This window comes from Frankliniella occidentalis, unplaced genomic scaffold (genome assembly GCF_000697945.3).
Source record: "Frankliniella occidentalis isolate FOCC.00 unplaced genomic scaffold, Focc_3.1 Scaffold84, whole genome shotgun sequence".
NCBI classification, from domain to species: domain Eukaryota; kingdom Metazoa; phylum Arthropoda; class Insecta; order Thysanoptera; family Thripidae; genus Frankliniella; species Frankliniella occidentalis.
Window position 1 is genome coordinate 927123 of NW_026267213.1, and position 17851 is coordinate 944973.

At 49.4% G+C, this 17851-nt stretch overlaps 3 protein-coding genes across 4 annotated transcripts in view; 1 reads left to right on the forward strand and 2 right to left on the reverse strand.

The window, feature by feature from the left end:
* The window catches only part of LOC113218248 (arylalkylamine N-acetyltransferase 1), a 22971-nt gene extending 14320 nt beyond the window's left edge, over positions 1 to 8651 (reverse strand). The window contains exon 1 of the mRNA XM_026438516.2: positions 8464 to 8651. Coding sequence (XP_026294301.1) covers positions 8464 to 8475 — 12 coding nt within the window. The 5' untranslated portion in view covers positions 8476 to 8651. The remainder of the gene's footprint in view (positions 1 to 8463) is intronic.
* Positions 8652 to 8809: 158 nt separating this feature from the next.
* On the forward strand, positions 8810 to 11273 carry LOC113218228 (putative OPA3-like protein CG13603). The gene is made up of 5 exons (XM_026438489.2): positions 8810 to 9199; positions 9304 to 9614; positions 9920 to 10092; positions 10170 to 10253; positions 10352 to 11273. Exons 2-5 carry the CDS (start codon positions 9473 to 9475, stop codon positions 10751 to 10753), a joined length of 801 nt encoding a protein of 266 aa, XP_026294274.1. The 5' UTR covers positions 8810 to 9199; positions 9304 to 9472; the 3' UTR covers positions 10754 to 11273.
* Positions 11274 to 11366: 93 nt separating this feature from the next.
* The window catches only part of LOC113218260 (NAD(P) transhydrogenase, mitochondrial), a 19685-nt gene continuing 13200 nt past the window's right edge, over positions 11367 to 17851 (reverse strand). For both annotated transcript variants that reach the window (XM_052269145.1, XM_052269146.1), the window contains exons 3-20: positions 17661 to 17815; positions 17439 to 17579; positions 17211 to 17333; positions 16922 to 17109; positions 16675 to 16830; positions 16381 to 16585; positions 16091 to 16303; positions 15790 to 16016; positions 15547 to 15635; positions 15221 to 15419; positions 14968 to 15134; positions 14745 to 14882; positions 14443 to 14663; positions 14193 to 14344; positions 13947 to 14106; positions 13743 to 13847; positions 13395 to 13606; positions 11367 to 13302 (exon numbers count right to left, since the gene is read on the reverse strand). In XM_052269145.1, coding sequence (XP_052125105.1) covers positions 13153 to 13302; positions 13395 to 13606; positions 13743 to 13847; positions 13947 to 14106; positions 14193 to 14344; positions 14443 to 14663; positions 14745 to 14882; positions 14968 to 15134; positions 15221 to 15419; positions 15547 to 15635; positions 15790 to 16016; positions 16091 to 16303; positions 16381 to 16585; positions 16675 to 16830; positions 16922 to 17109; positions 17211 to 17333; positions 17439 to 17579; positions 17661 to 17815 — 3001 coding nt within the window. In that variant the 3' untranslated portion in view covers positions 11367 to 13152. The remainder of the gene's footprint in view (positions 13303 to 13394; positions 13607 to 13742; positions 13848 to 13946; positions 14107 to 14192; positions 14345 to 14442; positions 14664 to 14744; positions 14883 to 14967; positions 15135 to 15220; positions 15420 to 15546; positions 15636 to 15789; positions 16017 to 16090; positions 16304 to 16380; positions 16586 to 16674; positions 16831 to 16921; positions 17110 to 17210; positions 17334 to 17438; positions 17580 to 17660; positions 17816 to 17851) is intronic.

Here is a 17851-nt window from a genome sequence, read left to right on the forward strand (position 1 = left end):
CCCCTCCCCCCGACCCTCTTTTCCATTTCTCTCTACACTTTCGCCATTCCGGGCGACGGAAGCTGCCGCGCGGGCTAAAGACTCTGGAAACCCAAGTGTGCATGTATGCATTATTTACAATGGAAACTCAAGGAGTCAAGCGCGTCGCTTTCGGGAGAGCGACCGAGGGCGATTCATTACCGCGACTCTCGTGTCTCTTGGCAGCGCGACGCTTTGCTTCTGTCGCTCTATTTGAGTGATTCGTTCGAATGACGCACATCGCTCAAAGGGACCGATGATCCAAGATCGTTACCCATCTGGAGCGATGTTTGATAATCATCACTTGCATGGAGCGACGCATCACTCCAGCAGTTCCTGTCCCTGTGTACTGAATACCCTCTACGTATGCAGGAGATTTAATGTGTACATAGCCGTGTTCTCGCCATGTCCTGCATAAATAACGCATACTTCGGGGGCTTTAATACTCGCGCACAAGTACACACTTGGGTCTTTATTTCCCACACACCCCGGCCGCACTCCACGCGCGCGCACGCGCACATTGGATTGGTAGCGCTGGAGGCTGGAGGCGGGCCGGGCCGAGCGGCAGAGGAGTATAGAGGTAGGACGCGGCCACCACGTGGAGCCGGGGGGCCGGGCCGGCCCGGGCCAGCGGGCTGCCACTCGACACGCCGGCCCGGACGGGTTACACATCGATCAGCCACTGCAGCCACGTGGACGCGCGCGCCCGAATCCCGCAGGACCTGTGATAGCTCCAGCCGCACAGCCGGGCTCCAGGCCACGTCTAGGTCCAGGTCGGCTCCTAGGTCGGGTCCGGGCCTGCTCCAGGCCGGCAACGGCCCTACCCTAGGTCGGCTCCAAGGCCGGGTCTAAGGTCAGCTCAAAGGTCGGCTACAAGGTCTTCTCCAAAGTCAGCTCCAAGGTCTGCTGCAACGTCTGCTCCAGTTCAGCTCCAGAGGCCGGTTCTATCCGGTTCCAGTCGGCTGCAGGCCGGCTCCAGTCCGGCTCCTGCTCCGGGCTCCTGTGCAGCCCCAGGCCGGCTCCAGGGGCTCCAGGGGCTCCAGGGGCTCCAGGGGCTCCAGGGCTGCGTCGCCTCCTCTGTGACGCACGCGGGGCTGCGTGGAGGGACCGAGTCCCATTCCGACGCGTATTCCCGGAATGGGTGATCAGGCGGGGCGGCGCGGGGCTCGGCCGTGCGGACGCACTGCGGCGGTAATTCCCGGCCGTTTCCACCAAACGGGCTATCCATGTCGCCGCGCAGGCGGCCGTCAGGCGCCACCGCCGGACGGAACAGGTCTCCGTCGTCCTGGTCATCCCCGCCACGCACGGGGAAGTCCTCTACAGCCCTGCAGAGAGCGAGCCCCGCGAGCTACACGCCTGCCCCCACCCCCACCCCCCTTTCACCTGTCGGCGAAGGGGTCCAGCTCGCGTCGAGTCCTCTCCAGCGAGGTGACGCGACTGCGCCGCGCCACACCGCCACACCCTCGCAGCCGTGCAGGCTCGCCACGCCCCCGCCCCCGCCACGCCCCACCCACGCCACACGTCCCACCCCGCCCCGGCGCCGCCGTGATAGTGCGCCTCTTATTATTCAAATCGATGCCGAGGCGCTCATACCATCGGGACTGGATGTGATAACGCTAATTCTATCCTTCAGCTGGCCTTGGTGCGGCACGGCCACTGGCGATGAGGAGCGGAGAGGCGTGGCGCTGGCATCACGATCGGCACAGCCGGCCACAGCCGTGCTCATGCCGGGCTCCTCCGATTTCGCGCGACCACTGTCCGTGTGCAGCGGGAGGCGGCGGCAACGCCTAGCAACACCCGGGACCCCCGGGACCCGGTCGAGGCGCAGAGACGAGCAGCGTCACCCACCCGGCCACCCGGCCCGGCCCCGGCCGTGTCCACCACGCCCACCTCGCTGACGCTGCGGCCAACCCCTCGCACCCCTTCGCACCTCGCGACCAAAGTTTGGGTCTGGACTGAGCAACATGGGGTGACTCGTTTCCTAGTCCGACACCGACCGACACCCACAGCAAGGCGTCGAGGCCCCGCGAGCAGGAAGGTGTCTGCCGCGTGTCCACCCGAAAAGTCCTCGTCAGCTGTCGAAGGGTGCGCTGCTGCTGCTGTTATAAATGGTGCGATGGACCGCGTGGCGCGTGGCAAGCGGAGCGAGAGGAAAGGAGGGGGGGGGGGGCTACGCCTTATAGTGACCCGACAATACCAATAAATCATAGTGGACTTCATATGGGAGCAAGAGGTCTTCAGACCGATAGGAATAATGCAAGTCACCCTTATAAGGTTATAAGGATAAGGGTATAAGTATACCAAAAAGGGTTTGAATTAAAATCGTTTCACGCAGAGTTTTCCGATGCAGTACTTCAAATTAAAAACGTTGTCAGCAGTCTCTTGGTAAGCGGCTATGCGGGCGGCGCACACAGCACCGCTACGCGCGCGCCTCCCGCCTCGGCTCCATTGGCTTTGCGGCACGCATCTCATTTCCACTCTGACAGCGCAACTCAAAACCTGATGCGTAGCGCGGTGCCTCGGCGAGCCTCCGAGAAGGCGTGGCTCCGGGTCGCATCCAGACCAGAGGTCTCCAGCCCAGCCCAACCTCCAAGTCACAGGCCTCCAGCCAGCCTCTAGACGAGCCTCCAGCCAAAGGTCTACAGGCGAGCCTCCAGACTGCCACAAGGCCACCAGCCGAACCTCGAGCCGAGCCCCCAGCCGAGCCTCCATCTCAGCCTCGAGCCGAGCCTCCAGCTCAGCTTCCAGCCCATCCACCAGCCGAGCCTCCATCCCAGCCTCGAGCTGAGCCTCCAGCCCAGCTTCTAGCCCACCCACCAGCCGAACCTCGAGCCGAGCCCCCAGCCGAGCCTCCATCCCAACCTCGAGCTGAGCCTCCAGCCCAGCTTCTAGCCCATCCACCAGCCGAGCCTCCAGCCGAGCCTCCAGCCGAGCCTCTAGCCCAGCCTCGAGCTGAGCCTCCAGCCCAGCTTCCAGCTCATCCACGAGCCGAGCCCCCAGCAGAGCTTCCAGCCCAGCCCCCAGCCCAGCCTCCAACCCATCCACCAGACGAGCCTCCAGCCGAGCCTCCATCCCAGCCTCGAGCTGAGCCTCCAGCCCAGCTTCCAGCCCATCCACCAGCCGAGCCTCGAGCTGAGCCTCCAGCCCAGCTTCCAGCTCATCCACGAGTCGAGCCTCCAGCCGAGCCTCCAGCCCAGCCTCCAGCCCATCCACGAGCCGAGCCTCCAGCCTCCCGGCCACTCGCCCCCTCCCGAGATTGAGTGAGTATCCCGGGCCCGGCGGGGGGAATGTGCTCGATTACGCTCGATTGTAAAGTGATCGAGGGGCCGAGACGAGCCCCAGCAGGACCCGGCCGGGGCGGGCAGCCTACGTCAAACGCGCCCGTTTTTGGTCGTTAAGGCGCGCGGGCCAACGCCAAGTAAGTGAAATTAGGCAGGCAGGCCGGAGGTGGCCTTGGACTCCAGCGGCCTGACTCCGTCACTCCAGCTTCCATCCGAAATGACTTCAGCGATCGAACGATCGGAGAGAATGGAAAGAAGCCCACCATCCTCACCAACCCCCACGCTTATGTCACTATGCCACTGGCCTGAACACAGGTGCGTGGACAGCCGCCGCGGGGCGGGCGGGCGTGCGGTCGCAGTTCCTGGCAACCTGCCAGGTCCCAGCACGGACCAAGATTAGGTGGACACTGGGATACTGAACTAGGTACAAACAAGGACCAACATGAATCTAAAGTTTCGTCCTATATCTGAAGGTGAGGTGCTCGACACAAGAGCTGACTCACAGCCGCGAAGTGGAGGGTGTGAATGTTTGTGGGGCGTGGAGGGAGGTGTCGGCCATGCGGTAGTGGAGGGGCGCGCGTCGCGAAGACGGAGATCTTCTCTCTGCGGCGCCTGCAGCCGGCGCATAGGCAACCTAACACACTGTCCGGTGTAGCGTGTAGTACACCTACCGGACAACGCGACGAACTAAATGCAGTTTGACGGTTTCCCAGAAAGTCTCTTTTGCTGTTTAGGGAGGAGTGCACTTCCTGTCCTGCCTAACAAAGATTCTTGTAATTAAAACATTTCAAACCTTTCCTTTTTTTGTTCGACTCTGGTATGTCTCCTTTGTTTTGGGTTTGTTCCTCCGGCTCGGGTCGCGACTCGGCGGCTCCCATCACACGTCTTCTGTTCTGCGCGCAACACTGCCGAGTCATCAGGCCCACCGCGCCGTCGTATTAAATCCGCGTCCGACTCGGGCGGCGCGTGGCGCTCCCTTTTGTGGCCTGACTCGCGGCCGGAAAAAAAGAGGGCGTCCAAATGAGTTAACAAACGCCGCGGGCCCATCAAGGCGTCAAGCGCACTGACGAGGCGACAAGTACACAGCCTCGCGTCTCATGGGGACACTATTGGGTGCCGCAGACTGTTTCAGTGGCCTACTTTTGGGTTCTGTTGCCATAATAACTGTCCTACATGGTTTAGGTAGTCTCACTGTATTATCGTCGGTTGTTATTATAATTGGACCTCCATGCTCCCTGGCTGGCTGGCTGGCGACTGACTGGCCGAGGCGAGAGCCGGGCCCCTCCCGGGGCCGCGCCCGCGGCTGCCGATGACCGGGCGACGTGCGCGACGGAGGGGCGCATCGCTGGAATCGGCGCTTTCCATCCGCCACCACATCTGCCGCCCGTTCCGCGCGAATATTTAAATTCTGGTCTTCCCTTCAAGTCCTCACTTTCTAGCTATAACAAGACCCGCCCGTCCTTGTAACAAATTAGTACTTTTGCTTTGTGCATAATGGAAAATGTTCTTGCTGTTCCGTGACAAGAACGGGCGGCCCAGGCGCGCACTAAAAGTCTAATAAATCTCACTCCAAGTTTTTTAGTGGTCACGAGGAAAACGAGGTGTGTCACTGGGGAAACGACTGTTCACTGACTAGTCAAAACATGAGATGTGACTGTGTGACTGGACTTGGTTGAAACTCAAGATAGACGTAGATCACTAGATTAATGTTGTGCCAAAGAATAAACTAGTTCTTTAACCTCAAGTATCGCCCGTAATATAGTGAAATCATCTAGTAAGTGCGTCCGTCATTTGCCGTTGCGATACTGCCAAGTTCGCACAATGAAGGTCTCAAAGCGCCTACGTGGTAGGCAAAATCGTGGCTGCCGTGCATGCGTGTACTGCGGGGTGGCCTACCCCGAGTCTCGCAGGCGCCGAGCTCTAATGGGTTAACGAACGAACACGAAGTTGCTGAATCAATCTAGGAGAAATACGCTCGTACTTTCTAGACGATCCCTAAGAAGAACAAGTCCTGCTCTCAGTGTAGTGTGAAACTAATTTCGACGTCGACGTCCGCGTCTCCCGACCTTACATAGTACGGGTAACGCGCAGACTTTTTGCAGAGGGATACATCCCACATCTCCCAAACTAATAATGATCGTAGGCACAAAAAAAAAAACAACCTAAATTTTTGATCATTCACCGAGACTTTGTCTTTTGATCCTTACAAGAGCCCTATGAAAATGCCATCTACCGGGTAGGCCGACATGGCCGGACTGGCCGGGGGAGAAGTGAATGTGTGTGAGCTATGCAGACGCTTGATTGCGCCCCTTCTATGTTTTCGGATGATCACTCATGATGACCCGCAGCGGTGATGTGAGCAATGTGAAGACAGGTGAAGAGCCGCACGGCCGGCGCTCCCGCAGCCACACACGCCCCGCCGCGCGCCACGCGGCGCCACGCGGAGCGTCTGTGCGGTCGTGAAAATAAATGGACGAGGCTCGGAGCGGCAAACGCTCGCAGTAATTGTTATCCTTGCAGAGCGGGAGTCCTTTAAGCCGAGGTGCTCGGCTCGCGGAGCGGCGGGGCGGGGCGGGGCGGGCGGCAGGTGCGTACACCTGTCACCGTCACCTGTGCTAAGTTCCGACGGACAGCATGCGCCATTGGCGCGGTGAAATGAATGTCAAGTACAAGGGTACAAGGCCGGCCCGCGCGGCACGGCGGCGAGGTGGGGCGGCGAGTGAGGCGGCGCCGGGGAGCAACGAACTACACCTGCACGAGGCGGGAGGCGGGAGCGTTTGAAGGCGGGCCGGGCCGGCCGGCGATAGGTAGTAAGGCGCACTGGGCGTCGCCGAATCTGCAGTCCGCGCTTTGTCCGACTTCTACTGTATGCCCCGGTGAAGGGTTCGCCCTCCGACTCCGTCAGTGCCTCCTGGACCCATCGGGTAGGCAGGCCACCGACCCCGCACGCGTGAGTGTGGTGCAGTCTAACTCCGGGAGTAGGCGAGGCGAACCGAACCGGCTGGCAGCTCGTATGAGGAGGATCCTGGAGCGGCCATGGTATAGCTCCATCGGGTAGGCGTGGTTCCTGGGGATCTGCTCGCGGCGAGCTCGTCGTGATGCCTACACCCGAGAGGAGCGGGGCGCATCTCCGAAGCCCAACGAACAGGCCTGCGCATCAAGTAAAATTATTGCAAATTTGTCCTTACCACACCTGCATGCAATCGTCGTCGTGCGAGCGGGGGTTTCCCGTATGCCTTATATTTATCTCATTCAAGAACTGGATTTTTGGAGTAGCCCCCCGCCACCGTCCTGCTTTGACAGGCTCCATTATCACCTCCACGAGGCCGGCCCGGGCGGCCGCGGTGACACCCGCGCACGCCCGTCACACCCAATGACGACGAAAGTGCTATTAAAGAACAAGTTTGTCAACAATCATTTTGAATTCGTCCAGCACAGCAATGGGGCGCGACGTTCTTCCCGTGACATCATGCCACAGGAAAACGAACACACAAAATGCTACCCAAGCGGAAACGCCCCCCCCCCCTTCCGTGTCTCTCTTTCTCTGCCTGTCTGTCTCTTTTCCTCCCTATCCTCTCAACGCCACCAGCGGGACGGGTCTATATCTCGCTGCCAACGATTGTGCGCGCGCACGTCTGTGTTGGCGGATTTGAAGACAACAAGACAAAAAGGCGCCATTCTGTCGCGTGGAGTGCGGCCAGGCTGCGCACGCGGACCCGAGGCACGGCAACACTATAGCTCGGGGCCCAGCCCAGCCCAGCCCAGCCCAGCCCAGCCCAGCGCAGCGCAGGTGCAGCAGGCGCGGCAGCAGCGAGCCTCGCCGCGGCACGTCGCACGTCGCGGCGAACTCCGCCCCGCCCTCTTTTATGGGCGCGAGCCGCCGAAACGATCACGCCGCCGCGGCCGCCGGGGATAAGAGGTACTCGGGGACGGGGCGGACGAGACAACTGCACTGCGGAGGAGGGGCTCTGCACCGCGGCGCGCACTCCGCAGAGCAGTACCGAAGGGTCTCCACTACACCTTGGCGGGTCGCGCAGAGTTGTGTGTCTCTAATTCCTCTTAATTGCCGGCGGGGTACCGAAAAAGCTGAACAACAGGGTGGGGATGCTGCGGGTTGGGGAATGGGAGAAGTAGTGTGTGTGTGTGTGGGGGGGGGGTGCGTGGTAGGGGAGGCAGCGAGGGGGGAGCAGCAGTGGATGTGACGGGCCCACCGTGCCAGCGAGCGGTTGTGTCCTGGGGGAACACCAGAGCGACACCACGCCGGCCGACGCAGCTCGAATTGAAAGAGAAGACTCAGCTGGTGTGGCCGGTGAGGGTGGAGGAGGAGGAGGAGGTGGTGGCGAGGGGCATTTGGGATTGGCGGTGGTGGTGGCGGGGGGCGGTATTGGAGGAAAGAAGGGAAGGGTTCGCTGCTGGCGCTAATTCAAGACGGAAGCGTCTCTAAGGACTCGCATCCGCGTCGCCTTGCGGCCTGGGCCAGACAATGTCGTGTGTGAGTGAGTGCGTGTGCGTGCGTGCGCCTCCCCCTTCGCCATGACGGCTATGACGCCGCTCGCCGCTCCCGGGCCCCGCCGGCCCTCCCCGCCGACACACTCGTCTCTTGTTTGCGAGGCGCGCGGTCGCGCATATACGATAAGCAGCGCCGGCCGACTCGGCGCGTAATGACAACTCGCACACGAGTGGACCTCGGGAGGGACGAAAACTACTTGGGATTCGATAGCATCACACTGTACGCAGAGCGGTTGCAGACGCACCCCTCTTTCGAATTAAAACAAAAACACAACGAACTAATGAGTACAGCGCAAAGTGCAGCCGTCCCCCTATGTAGTGTCCTTGAGCTAACGGAGAGAGAACCTTTACGTTTCATCTGTTACTTATCTTCCTCTGTTAGCCCAAGTACATTATCGATAACAGGACAGGCGCACGGCCAGAGGCGAGACTCCACTATCTCACCTGATCGTACCGAGTAAAACACGACGGGCAATAAGATAGAAGAAAGACTTGAAGCAACCAAACCAGGCCACAAGATGACCATCGAACGCGGAGTCAGGTCCGGAGGGGTTGATTCTAAGGCAGAACCGCGCGATTGGGTAGGGGGACAGACGCACACCGCGGGGGCACCGGGTCGCTAGTCCATCGATCGCGTCGGCCCGGTCCGACTCACCTTCCCCGCCATGTCCGTCAGGGTGTGGGCGCTGGTCGCGCTGGTGCTGTCGCGGCCCGGGCCCGGCCGGTCTGTCCCGTCGCATAGGTGTCGCGCTGAGCTAGGCTGCGGCACGTCTGCCAATGGGCCCGCCCCGCCCTGCGCCCTGCCGCCGAGCCGGGCCGGGCCGGGGCCCTCTTCCTTATCAACGGCCGAACTGCACGGCCGGCGGGCTGAGCTAGGCGATGAACGCGCCCCCGCCCCGCCCCGCCCCGCCCCGTCCCACCACACCCCGCACCATTGCCACTGCGGTGACACTATCGGGGCCCCGAGCGGCCCGCCTAGCCCGGCCCGGCCCCACACTAGAGCCCCACACATCCGGATGAGCAGAGCCCAGCCTGCGGCGATGAGAACTTCCATTGGGACCGCCCCGCCCCGCCAAAAGTGTCAGTCAGGCGTCAGGTGTCGCAGTGTACCCGAGCGCCGCGTCCCCAGGAGCCTGCAACGGCGGCGCGACGCAGAGTCAAGAGATCGTGTTTCTGGTGCGCGGGTCTCACGGCCGCGCCTACTCTCGAGGACTGGACCGACGGCGCCTCACTTCTACGGAGAGGCAACCCGAGAGTAGGCCAGTCCGATGGGTTGCCTATACATGCAGGCGGGCGGGCGGAGCGGCGACCCGGCGGACTGGAGCACGGAGCACACGGAGCCGGGAGGGAAGTCACGGGCGGTAACGCGCCTGGGCTTCACGGCATGGATGGTTCGTTGTTTTGGTGGTCCTTCCCTTTTTCCAATCGGGAACCATTTCACCGAGTTCACGATGGCGATCGAATAACTAATCAAACTTCTTTCATTTCGAAACAGGGAAATATTGCGGTTTAAAAAAAAAAAAAAGTACGCCTCCTAAAGAAACAGTCGTTTTCCCGCCTCCTCTAAAAGCGAATATGAATCTGTGTCGAGGACCGACGGAGACGGACGACAACGATAGAGTTTGTTTTCCTTTACTTCTGAAACCTTACTGAAATTGTCGAAAATGGTTGTTGGGGCCTTTCCCGTCGTTAAACTAGGGGCATTACTGCTTAAGCAGTTAAGCAAACCTATCGCAAATTTTTCAAAGCAGAGAGCGAAGAACAACTATTTCTTCAGAACATACATTTGCATGCCTCCTGCACAGTGTAAGTGTAAAAGTTGAGGTTATGAGTAACCTACTCACATTTATAGCTCAGTAAATGCACTTTTCTTTCGGATGACAAGCTATGACAACATTTGCTTTTATAATGTAAATGTAACTTGTCACTGAATTGACCCAAGATTGATGGAACCCATCTGGTCACAGTGCACTGAACTCCTTTATTTCCTTCACCATACAGTGCTGAAAATTACATGTAAAAATCTTGAATTCTGCTGCAGCTCTTATCTTGTTTACTTTAAACAACAGCAGTACTTTAATTGTATATCTTTTTTTAATATTTGTTTCTAGTTTACAACTGGTGTGAAATAAAGACCAAAATGTGGGTAATGAACTTAGGAAAGCCTGTCAATGTACCCCAGCTCAATGAGGCAATGGCCATTGAGCTTGGTGCAAATATGCTGGGAGAAACAATTGTGTTTTCCATAGCAGCTGGTATCTTATACTTTGAGTATGCAAGACAGGTAAGTCTTGTTTATTTCCTAATTTATGGAGTTTGCATTAGTACTAGTCAATTTACCTTGGGCACATCCTTTTGCAGGTTCAAAAAGAATTGGACAAAGAAAAGGCTCGCCAGGAGGAACTAAGTCAGTTAAATTATACTATTCAAAATATGTACTTCACGGTATGTAACATTCAAATGATTTTTCGTAGTTGTTTGATAAAATGGTTGAAATCCTTAACACCTCATAATTTATATTTCTTGAATCACTCATTTTACAGGTTGAACGGCAAGATTCTCAAATTCGAGAACTGCTTCAATCGGTATCTGATCTGGAAAAAAGACATGCATTCTTGCCTAAGAGAAAAAAGAATGAGCCACAGCCACCTCCCCCTGTTCCACCTCTAGTTCTTCCTCCCACACCTCTTGTAACAGGACCTCCGAAAGGTGTTCAAGAACAAAATCCTCCTAGCTCATCATCACCTAACAAAGGAAATCATCCAATTGTATCTAACCCACACCAAAACTCATCTGTGATATCAGGAGCCATGACAATACTAGAAAATGAATTTCTCCCTGAAAAACCATCTAGATACGAAAATGGATTAGTTATGAAAGCTGTAGAGTATGCTCAGCATGAATTGTTTAGACATCCTCAGAGTTCAACTCAGAGAGCTTATTAGGAGAATATTTGTACTTGGGTAAGATGAATGATGACAGGCATGACACTGGATTGCTGTTCAATTCTTTCATCAATTTAGTAAGTGAGAAAATTTTGTTCAGTGCGACAGTGGGCTATGGGATGGGCATACATGATACGTAATCCATTGTCTTGTTTGATTTTTCAATATGGCGTTTTCAATTGTCGACCTTGGTGTGAACAATTGTATAATTAATTTATGCAGTCATCAGATTTTGCACCACACCTATTAGAATTTCAATTGTGTAACGGATGGTTTCCTGTCTTAAGTCCTGTGCTTAAGGTCAAGTTCATATACATACAAAAAGTACATCTTGTGGCAATTTGTTACCATCAGATAGTGCTTCAAGTCTGTCAGCACTTCATGATAACCTTTTACAAAATATGATCACCTTCTGATTACTTTACTTATTACTTTATCTGGACTATAGTGCATGTTGGCTCATGTTAACATCTGGTTTGTGATACTATTTTACTTTGTAATATATTGTACATAATTGTAATTTGAGTAGATTTTTTTTGACTTCCAAATCCAAATGCCCCCTTTTAAAACCACAAAAACTACCATGTGAGAAGCATATATCAACAGGACCAAGGAGACTTAATGTTTGCATTTATTATGGAAATATTTGAAAGAGCAAAACCTTAAAAATATCAGTTGCTAAAAAGAGTTTTAAAAAACTTAATAAAATACAATATTAATGCAAAATCATTTTAAGTTGTATAATCAGACCATTAATAACCATGTTGTGCATTTAGGTACCTTACTAACTGATTTTTGATAATAATTCTTGACCATAACATGAAGTAAAATCTCCATACAGTAAACATTTAATCAAGAGCTTACAGGAATGTAATCAATAATGGCTGAGTATAAGACAAGAACCCTCATGTATATGGAGCTGTTAATAGGTAAATACATGTTAAGAGTAATGTTGACATTACCTGGGTAATGTCAACAGTAACCGAAAGTTCAGAGAATGTCGTGATAGATTACTGGACAGGATTGACACTCCAAAGATTACCCGGCTATTATCAGAACTACCCTGGGCACATTGAGTAATGTCAAAATGCCTCAGCGACATAAGTAGTGTTTGAGGACTGTCGGCCAAAACGGATCTAATTACTCCAAAAAATTTTAAAAATCATGACAAACATGCACATTGATGAATAAACTTATGAACAGTTTCTGACATTACCCAATATGTTCTGAGGATATTCCTTATTCTATTCCACTCATTTATTTTAAATTACCCTACTGCACTAGGTCATTTCAAATAAGCCGGTCAAAATCTGGGATTATGACATTGCGTCATTTCCACACTCTTAACATACCTATGTAATAATTTTAAAATATTATACAAATGATTTATTTTCCCTATCAAGAGGATATTAAAATCCCTGGGGGAAAAGAGTTCTATGAATCTGGTCAGCATCATTTGATGGAAAAAAGAAAAAGAGCTTGTAATGGGCTTCTACAAGTAGTCTTGTTTGTTTTGGGGACAGCAACACAAGATATTATCACAGATCTCACACAAATAAAATATCATAATGTCAGTTCGAAAATGATATTTTCATATGTTGAGGCTTAGCAGATAATGTTGATTGATTGATTGCAGATCCAGATACAAAATGGTTAAACACCTTCATCTCTCTCATACATAGTAGTTAAAACCTCACATCAGTGGACAAGTAACAAGTTGAGAATCACAACAATAGCAAATAAACCACATCACAACATTTCTTTACATCGTAATAAACCACAAAGGTAAAGCTACCATAATTCACACATAATTCTCACAATGGGAATGCTTTAGAGGTAGGTATATTGATAGCAATAGCAGAAAATTATGATGAAAATCTACAGAAATGGTATGATAATAATGTGTGAGGCTAAGCTGGTCAGAAACATGATACAGTAAAAAAATAAAAGAGAAGGAAAGCACAAATAAAATTAAAACCAGGTACAGAGGTTCAACAACTCCACTCAAAACAGTATGAAGGAAACAGAAGAATACCAAAAACAACAAAATAAAAATAAAGAGAACAAAATTATTACTGAACAATAAATCAGACTTTAGTAGTTTACAAACCTTACGCCAAGGCAAAAGTGAAATGAGCAGAACTCGGCATAGAAACACTTCTAGACTGAAAAAAACAAACTAAAACATTGGAAAATTCATTAATTAGGGTAAAAACACAAAGGGAATAAACAAAACACTAAAGCATTTAATATCAAATAAAATGGCACCAGCTCAGTCAAGTGAAGTGATACACCTAAAATAAATCTGACGTAAATATCAATTTGATAAGTAAACAAAACAAATTTAAAGCAGATAGCTTTCTTGTTACACTATTACAGGGTAACATTCAAATGGCAATTTAATTGGCATAAACTTCTTTGATTTTCCCCAGAAGAGCATCACATGTTTTCTTAGCATCACCAAGAAGCATAGATGTGTTGGGCTTATAGAAAATGGGGTTGTCCACAGCTGCATAACCAACTCCAAGAGATCTTTTCATGACTACCACCTATGAGAGAAAATAAACATACACAGTACATACAGGCCTGTCACAAGTTCAAGGAAATTTATTACAATACGTATCGTATATCAAGTAATTACCTGCTCAGCATCCCAGACACGCAGAACAGGCATGCCAGCAATGATTGAGTTAGGATCATCCTCAGCAGCACTGTTCACAGTGTCATTTGCTCCAATCACTAACACCAGATCAGTCTCACTAAAATCATCATTGATTTCTTCCATCTCTAGAACATCATCGTAGGAAACACCAGCCTCCGCCAATAAAACATTCAACTGTCCAGGCATACGTCCTGTTACAAAAAATAAACCTTATGTGATCATGTGCGTTTAAAATGTTCATTGCAGCAAGACCAAAACACAGGGCTATTCTATTCCTTGGATAAAAAACAAGATGTGATGGTTGTACAAATATGAAACAGTACTCACCGGCTACAGGGTGAATGCCAAATCTCACTTTCTTGCCCTTACTTTTGAGGAGAGACACCATCTCAGCAAGTGGGTACTGAGCTTTAGCAACACACAGACCATAACCTGCAAGAAAATTTCCACATTAAACCCAAGGTAACTGTCAACCAAATATTTTTAGAAGTAAAAATTAATGTAATGTATGTAAGAAAAATATATACAGACCTGGGGTGATTATAATGTTTTTTGCATTACTTATCATTTCTGCAACATTGTCAACAAATACTTCCGTATGTGTTCCAGTGATTTCCATTGGCTTTCCCCCACCAGTGGAAGATGTACCATACCCTCCCAGAATCACACTCGGTAGAGATCGGTTCATAGCCTGAATAGGATCAGAAATTAAATTTTATCGACAAGGAAAAACAATTAACATAAAAACAAAGACAAATACAAAAGAAAACTTCTGACCTTGCACATGATATGAGAGAGAATAGCACCAGAAGATCCGATAAGAGCACCAACAATTGTCATAATATTATTGTTTAGCATGAATCCTTCAGCACATAGAGCCCAACCAGAGTAGCTATTTAAGACAGTGATCACAACTGGCATATCAGCTCCTTTAATGAGACAAAAGACCAGTTCAGTATAATTATAAACAGTTATTAATTGTACGGTTTACTATGATAATACATTGACATATTATTCTCCCTGTTACCTCCAATAGCTGATGTGAGTGTGACACCCATTGTGGAAGAGAGAGCACCAGTGGCACCGAGCATGGCAAGGCCAGCAGTCATGGAAGGATCATAAAAGAAGTATCCCATGGCTGCTGCATTTGCAGCAAGCAAACTAAGGTTGATAGCATGGCGGCCTGGCAGCAGAAGGGGAGAAGATGAAAGAAGTCCCTGCAGCTTTCCATATGCAACCAAAGAACCACTGCAAACCATAGATGTAAAATGTGAAATTTCATTCAACATTAGACCTTATGCTGGTAAATATATTTCATATAGTAAGTACCTGAAAGTCACCCCACCAATAAATGTTCCAAGGAAAAGAGCAGTTTTAATCACATTAGCAGCTGGATCAGTGGCAAGAGAAGGAAAATCATGAAGATATGTAGCACCGCATGTCAACATGGCAGCAAGTCCAACAAGGCTGGAAAAGATAAGACATCAGCATTATAGAAACTGCTTTACTACCAATCACTGAAGACATAATCTGAACACTCTAAAATATTTACCTGTGGAAAGCAGCCACAAGTTGCGGCAAATCTGTTATCTCTATTTTTTTGGCAATTGCAGTGCCAGCTCCCCCACCAATTGCCATACATGCTGCCATCTGAGCCAACACCTCATGACTCGGTGCCATGTAGCCTAATGTTGAAGCTATGCCACCAGTAACTCCAATCTAAATTCAAGACGTTTTAAGAAACAAATTATGTATGCCAAATCAAGAAAAATCACTTTGAAAAGTATCAAAAACAAATAGATTACCATGCCCAAGTTGTTACCCAATCTTGATGTGCTCTGGGAGCTCAATCCAGCCAAAGCACCAACACAGCATAAGGATGATGCTAAAGAAGCCATCTGATGAATTTCAGCAGCTCCACATGACACACCATAACCATAGGCTCCAAGAAAGGCAGCAGCAGGAAGAGCATACAAGTAATTGTGTTCTGGAGGGTCAGTTGGTCTGTAAAAAGGGAACAACAATAATATTAATCACTGTGACAAAAAATAAAATAAAATTTTGAGAATTTTTTAAGACAAGTGAAATTGTTTAATAAGATCAAGACATTTAAAATCTGAAATTAAGTTACCTTTTAAACATATCAAGCATACGCTTAGTCACAATGAATCCACCATAAATATTGATGAAAGAAATGAAAGCAGCAGATGCAGCAAGAGCCTGTGGAGCATTATTCAAAGATAAAAATTGTACATTCAGGTCATTTACAAGAAATACGGGAATAGACTTCATCTAAACATAAAAGGAAAAGAAAAACAACAGAACAAACAGTATACATATTAAACTTTTACAACCTTGAGTCCAATAATCTTACCTCTACTGAATTAGTGGGATAGTAACCTCCTCCCATCAGAAGAAGCCCACCAACAGCAGTTATTCCAGATATAGCATTTGTGACTGACATTAGGGGTGAGTGCAAAGCAGGAGTTACACCCCACACAGTATGGTATCCCACAATACCAGAAAGGGCAAGAGTTGTTGTCATGGTTGAAAAGGCTGCATTTGGAGAGGCTATACCAAGAGCAACAAGCCCTCCTAAACCTAAATAAAGACGCAAATACATTCAGCATCATATTGCGACTTTTTAAGCTCTCAAATTTTAGGAGGAATATTACCTGCACTGTACTTGACGGTATCCTTTAAAGTGTCCATGAAGTAGTCAGGCTCAATTGTCTTAGCAGCGTCAACCTTGGATTGAGAAACTTGAGGAGGTGGAGGTGGTGCTGCAGCCTTTGCTGGGGGTGGCCACATAAGCTGGCCATCCCGCAATATGATACTCCCACGCACCACTTCATCTTCCAAGTTAATCTGGAAATTATCCTTTTGACCTGAAAAATTTATAGCATGTGGCCTAAGTTATTCCTCAAAATAAGAAAACTAAAAATAAAACAGGATCTAAAATTACCAATAGAAAGAAGGAATTTTGATATGTTGTTAGCATAAAGAGTTGAGCTCTGTGTTGGTAAACGAGATGACAAATCTGTCAAACCTATGTGGACCACATCATTATAAGTATACACCTCTCCTGGCCGAGTTGTTTCTACATTTCCACCTGTTTCGGCTGCCAGGTCAACAATCACACTCCCTGGCTTCATTGAATCTACATGTTCCTAAAATTGAAAATAAAAAAAATAGAAGATTACCTTTAATTTCAAAAGTCTAGCAGACATAATAGATTGATATATTTATGGAATCCTACTTTTAAAATAAGCTTGGGAGCTGGGCGACCAGGAATAAGAGCAGTAGTTATAATCACATCAACCTCTTTCGCTTGCTTTGCAAATAATGCCATTTCAGCTTCAATAAATTCTTTTGACATTTCTTTACTGTAGCCACCTGCAGTTGATCCTTCTTCCTAAGAAAAATTTGAGTAAAAATAAATATAGCATCAGCTGTAAAGTATCACAGACTATCAAAAGCAAATTTTAAACTTTCAAAAGAAAAACCTTGATATTTATCTCTAAGAATTCGGCACCCAATGATTCAACTTGTTCTTTCACAGCTGAACGGGTGTCAAAACCTCGGACGATAGCCCCCATATTTTTAGCTTGCCCAATTGCTGCCAGACCAGCAACACCACCACCAATCACAAGAACTTTTGCTGGAGGCACTTTACCAGCAGCAGTTATTTGACCTGTTGGATGTTGGATAAATTAAAAAAAATATTAAACACCGTGATGGCTTGGATAAAGAGCAATATGCAGAGAGATAAAAATCATAAAAGAAAATCCTAACCAGCAAAAAATCTTGGAAAGTAATTTGATGCCTCTACAACAGCTCTGTAACCTGCTACATTAGCCATTGAACTCAATGCATCAAAAACCTGTGCTCTTGATATGCGTGGTATGCAATCCATAGCTAAAAATGTTAAGTAAAGAAATTGATTAATGTAATATGTATTTTTTATTTTTTTTATGTCTTAACAGAAAATGTGAAACATACTGAAGAAAAAATGCTACATACCAAAGGCATTTATTTTCTTCTTTGACATATGATCAACAAGTGATTTATTTTGAGCTGGGTAGAGAAATGAAATCAGAGTGGAGCCCTCTCTGAGAACTGGAAGTTCTGATTCTTGGGGAGGACGCACTTTGAGAATAATATCTAACAGAAAAAGTATTTTGTAACAACAACACTGTTAACAGAGGATTTTAAAATAAAAATTGAAGGAAGCTGTTTTAGTACCTGAACCAAAAGCCTTAGTTCTATCAACAACATTAGCTCCAACAGATGCATAATCCTCATTTCTAAACTTGGCGCCTAGTCCTGCACTATCCTCTACATTTACAGCAAAACCTTTTTTAATGAAAGCTGCAGCAACAGCCGGGGTTACAGCCACCCTGTAAATAAAGAGATGTAATATTCAAGCTCTTTGC

Coding starts and splice junctions, on each gene's coding strand:
- LOC113218228 (XM_026438489.2), top strand. CDS start 9,473: ATGGTTGTTGGGGCCTTTCCCGTCGTTAAACTAGGGGCATTACTGCTT. Junction 10,093..10,169: donor ACTTTGAGTATGCAAGACAG/GTAAGTCTTGTT, acceptor ATCCTTTTGCAG/GTTCAAAAAGAATTGGACAA. Junction 10,254..10,351: donor TTCAAAATATGTACTTCACG/GTATGTAACATT, acceptor CTCATTTTACAG/GTTGAACGGCAAGATTCTCA.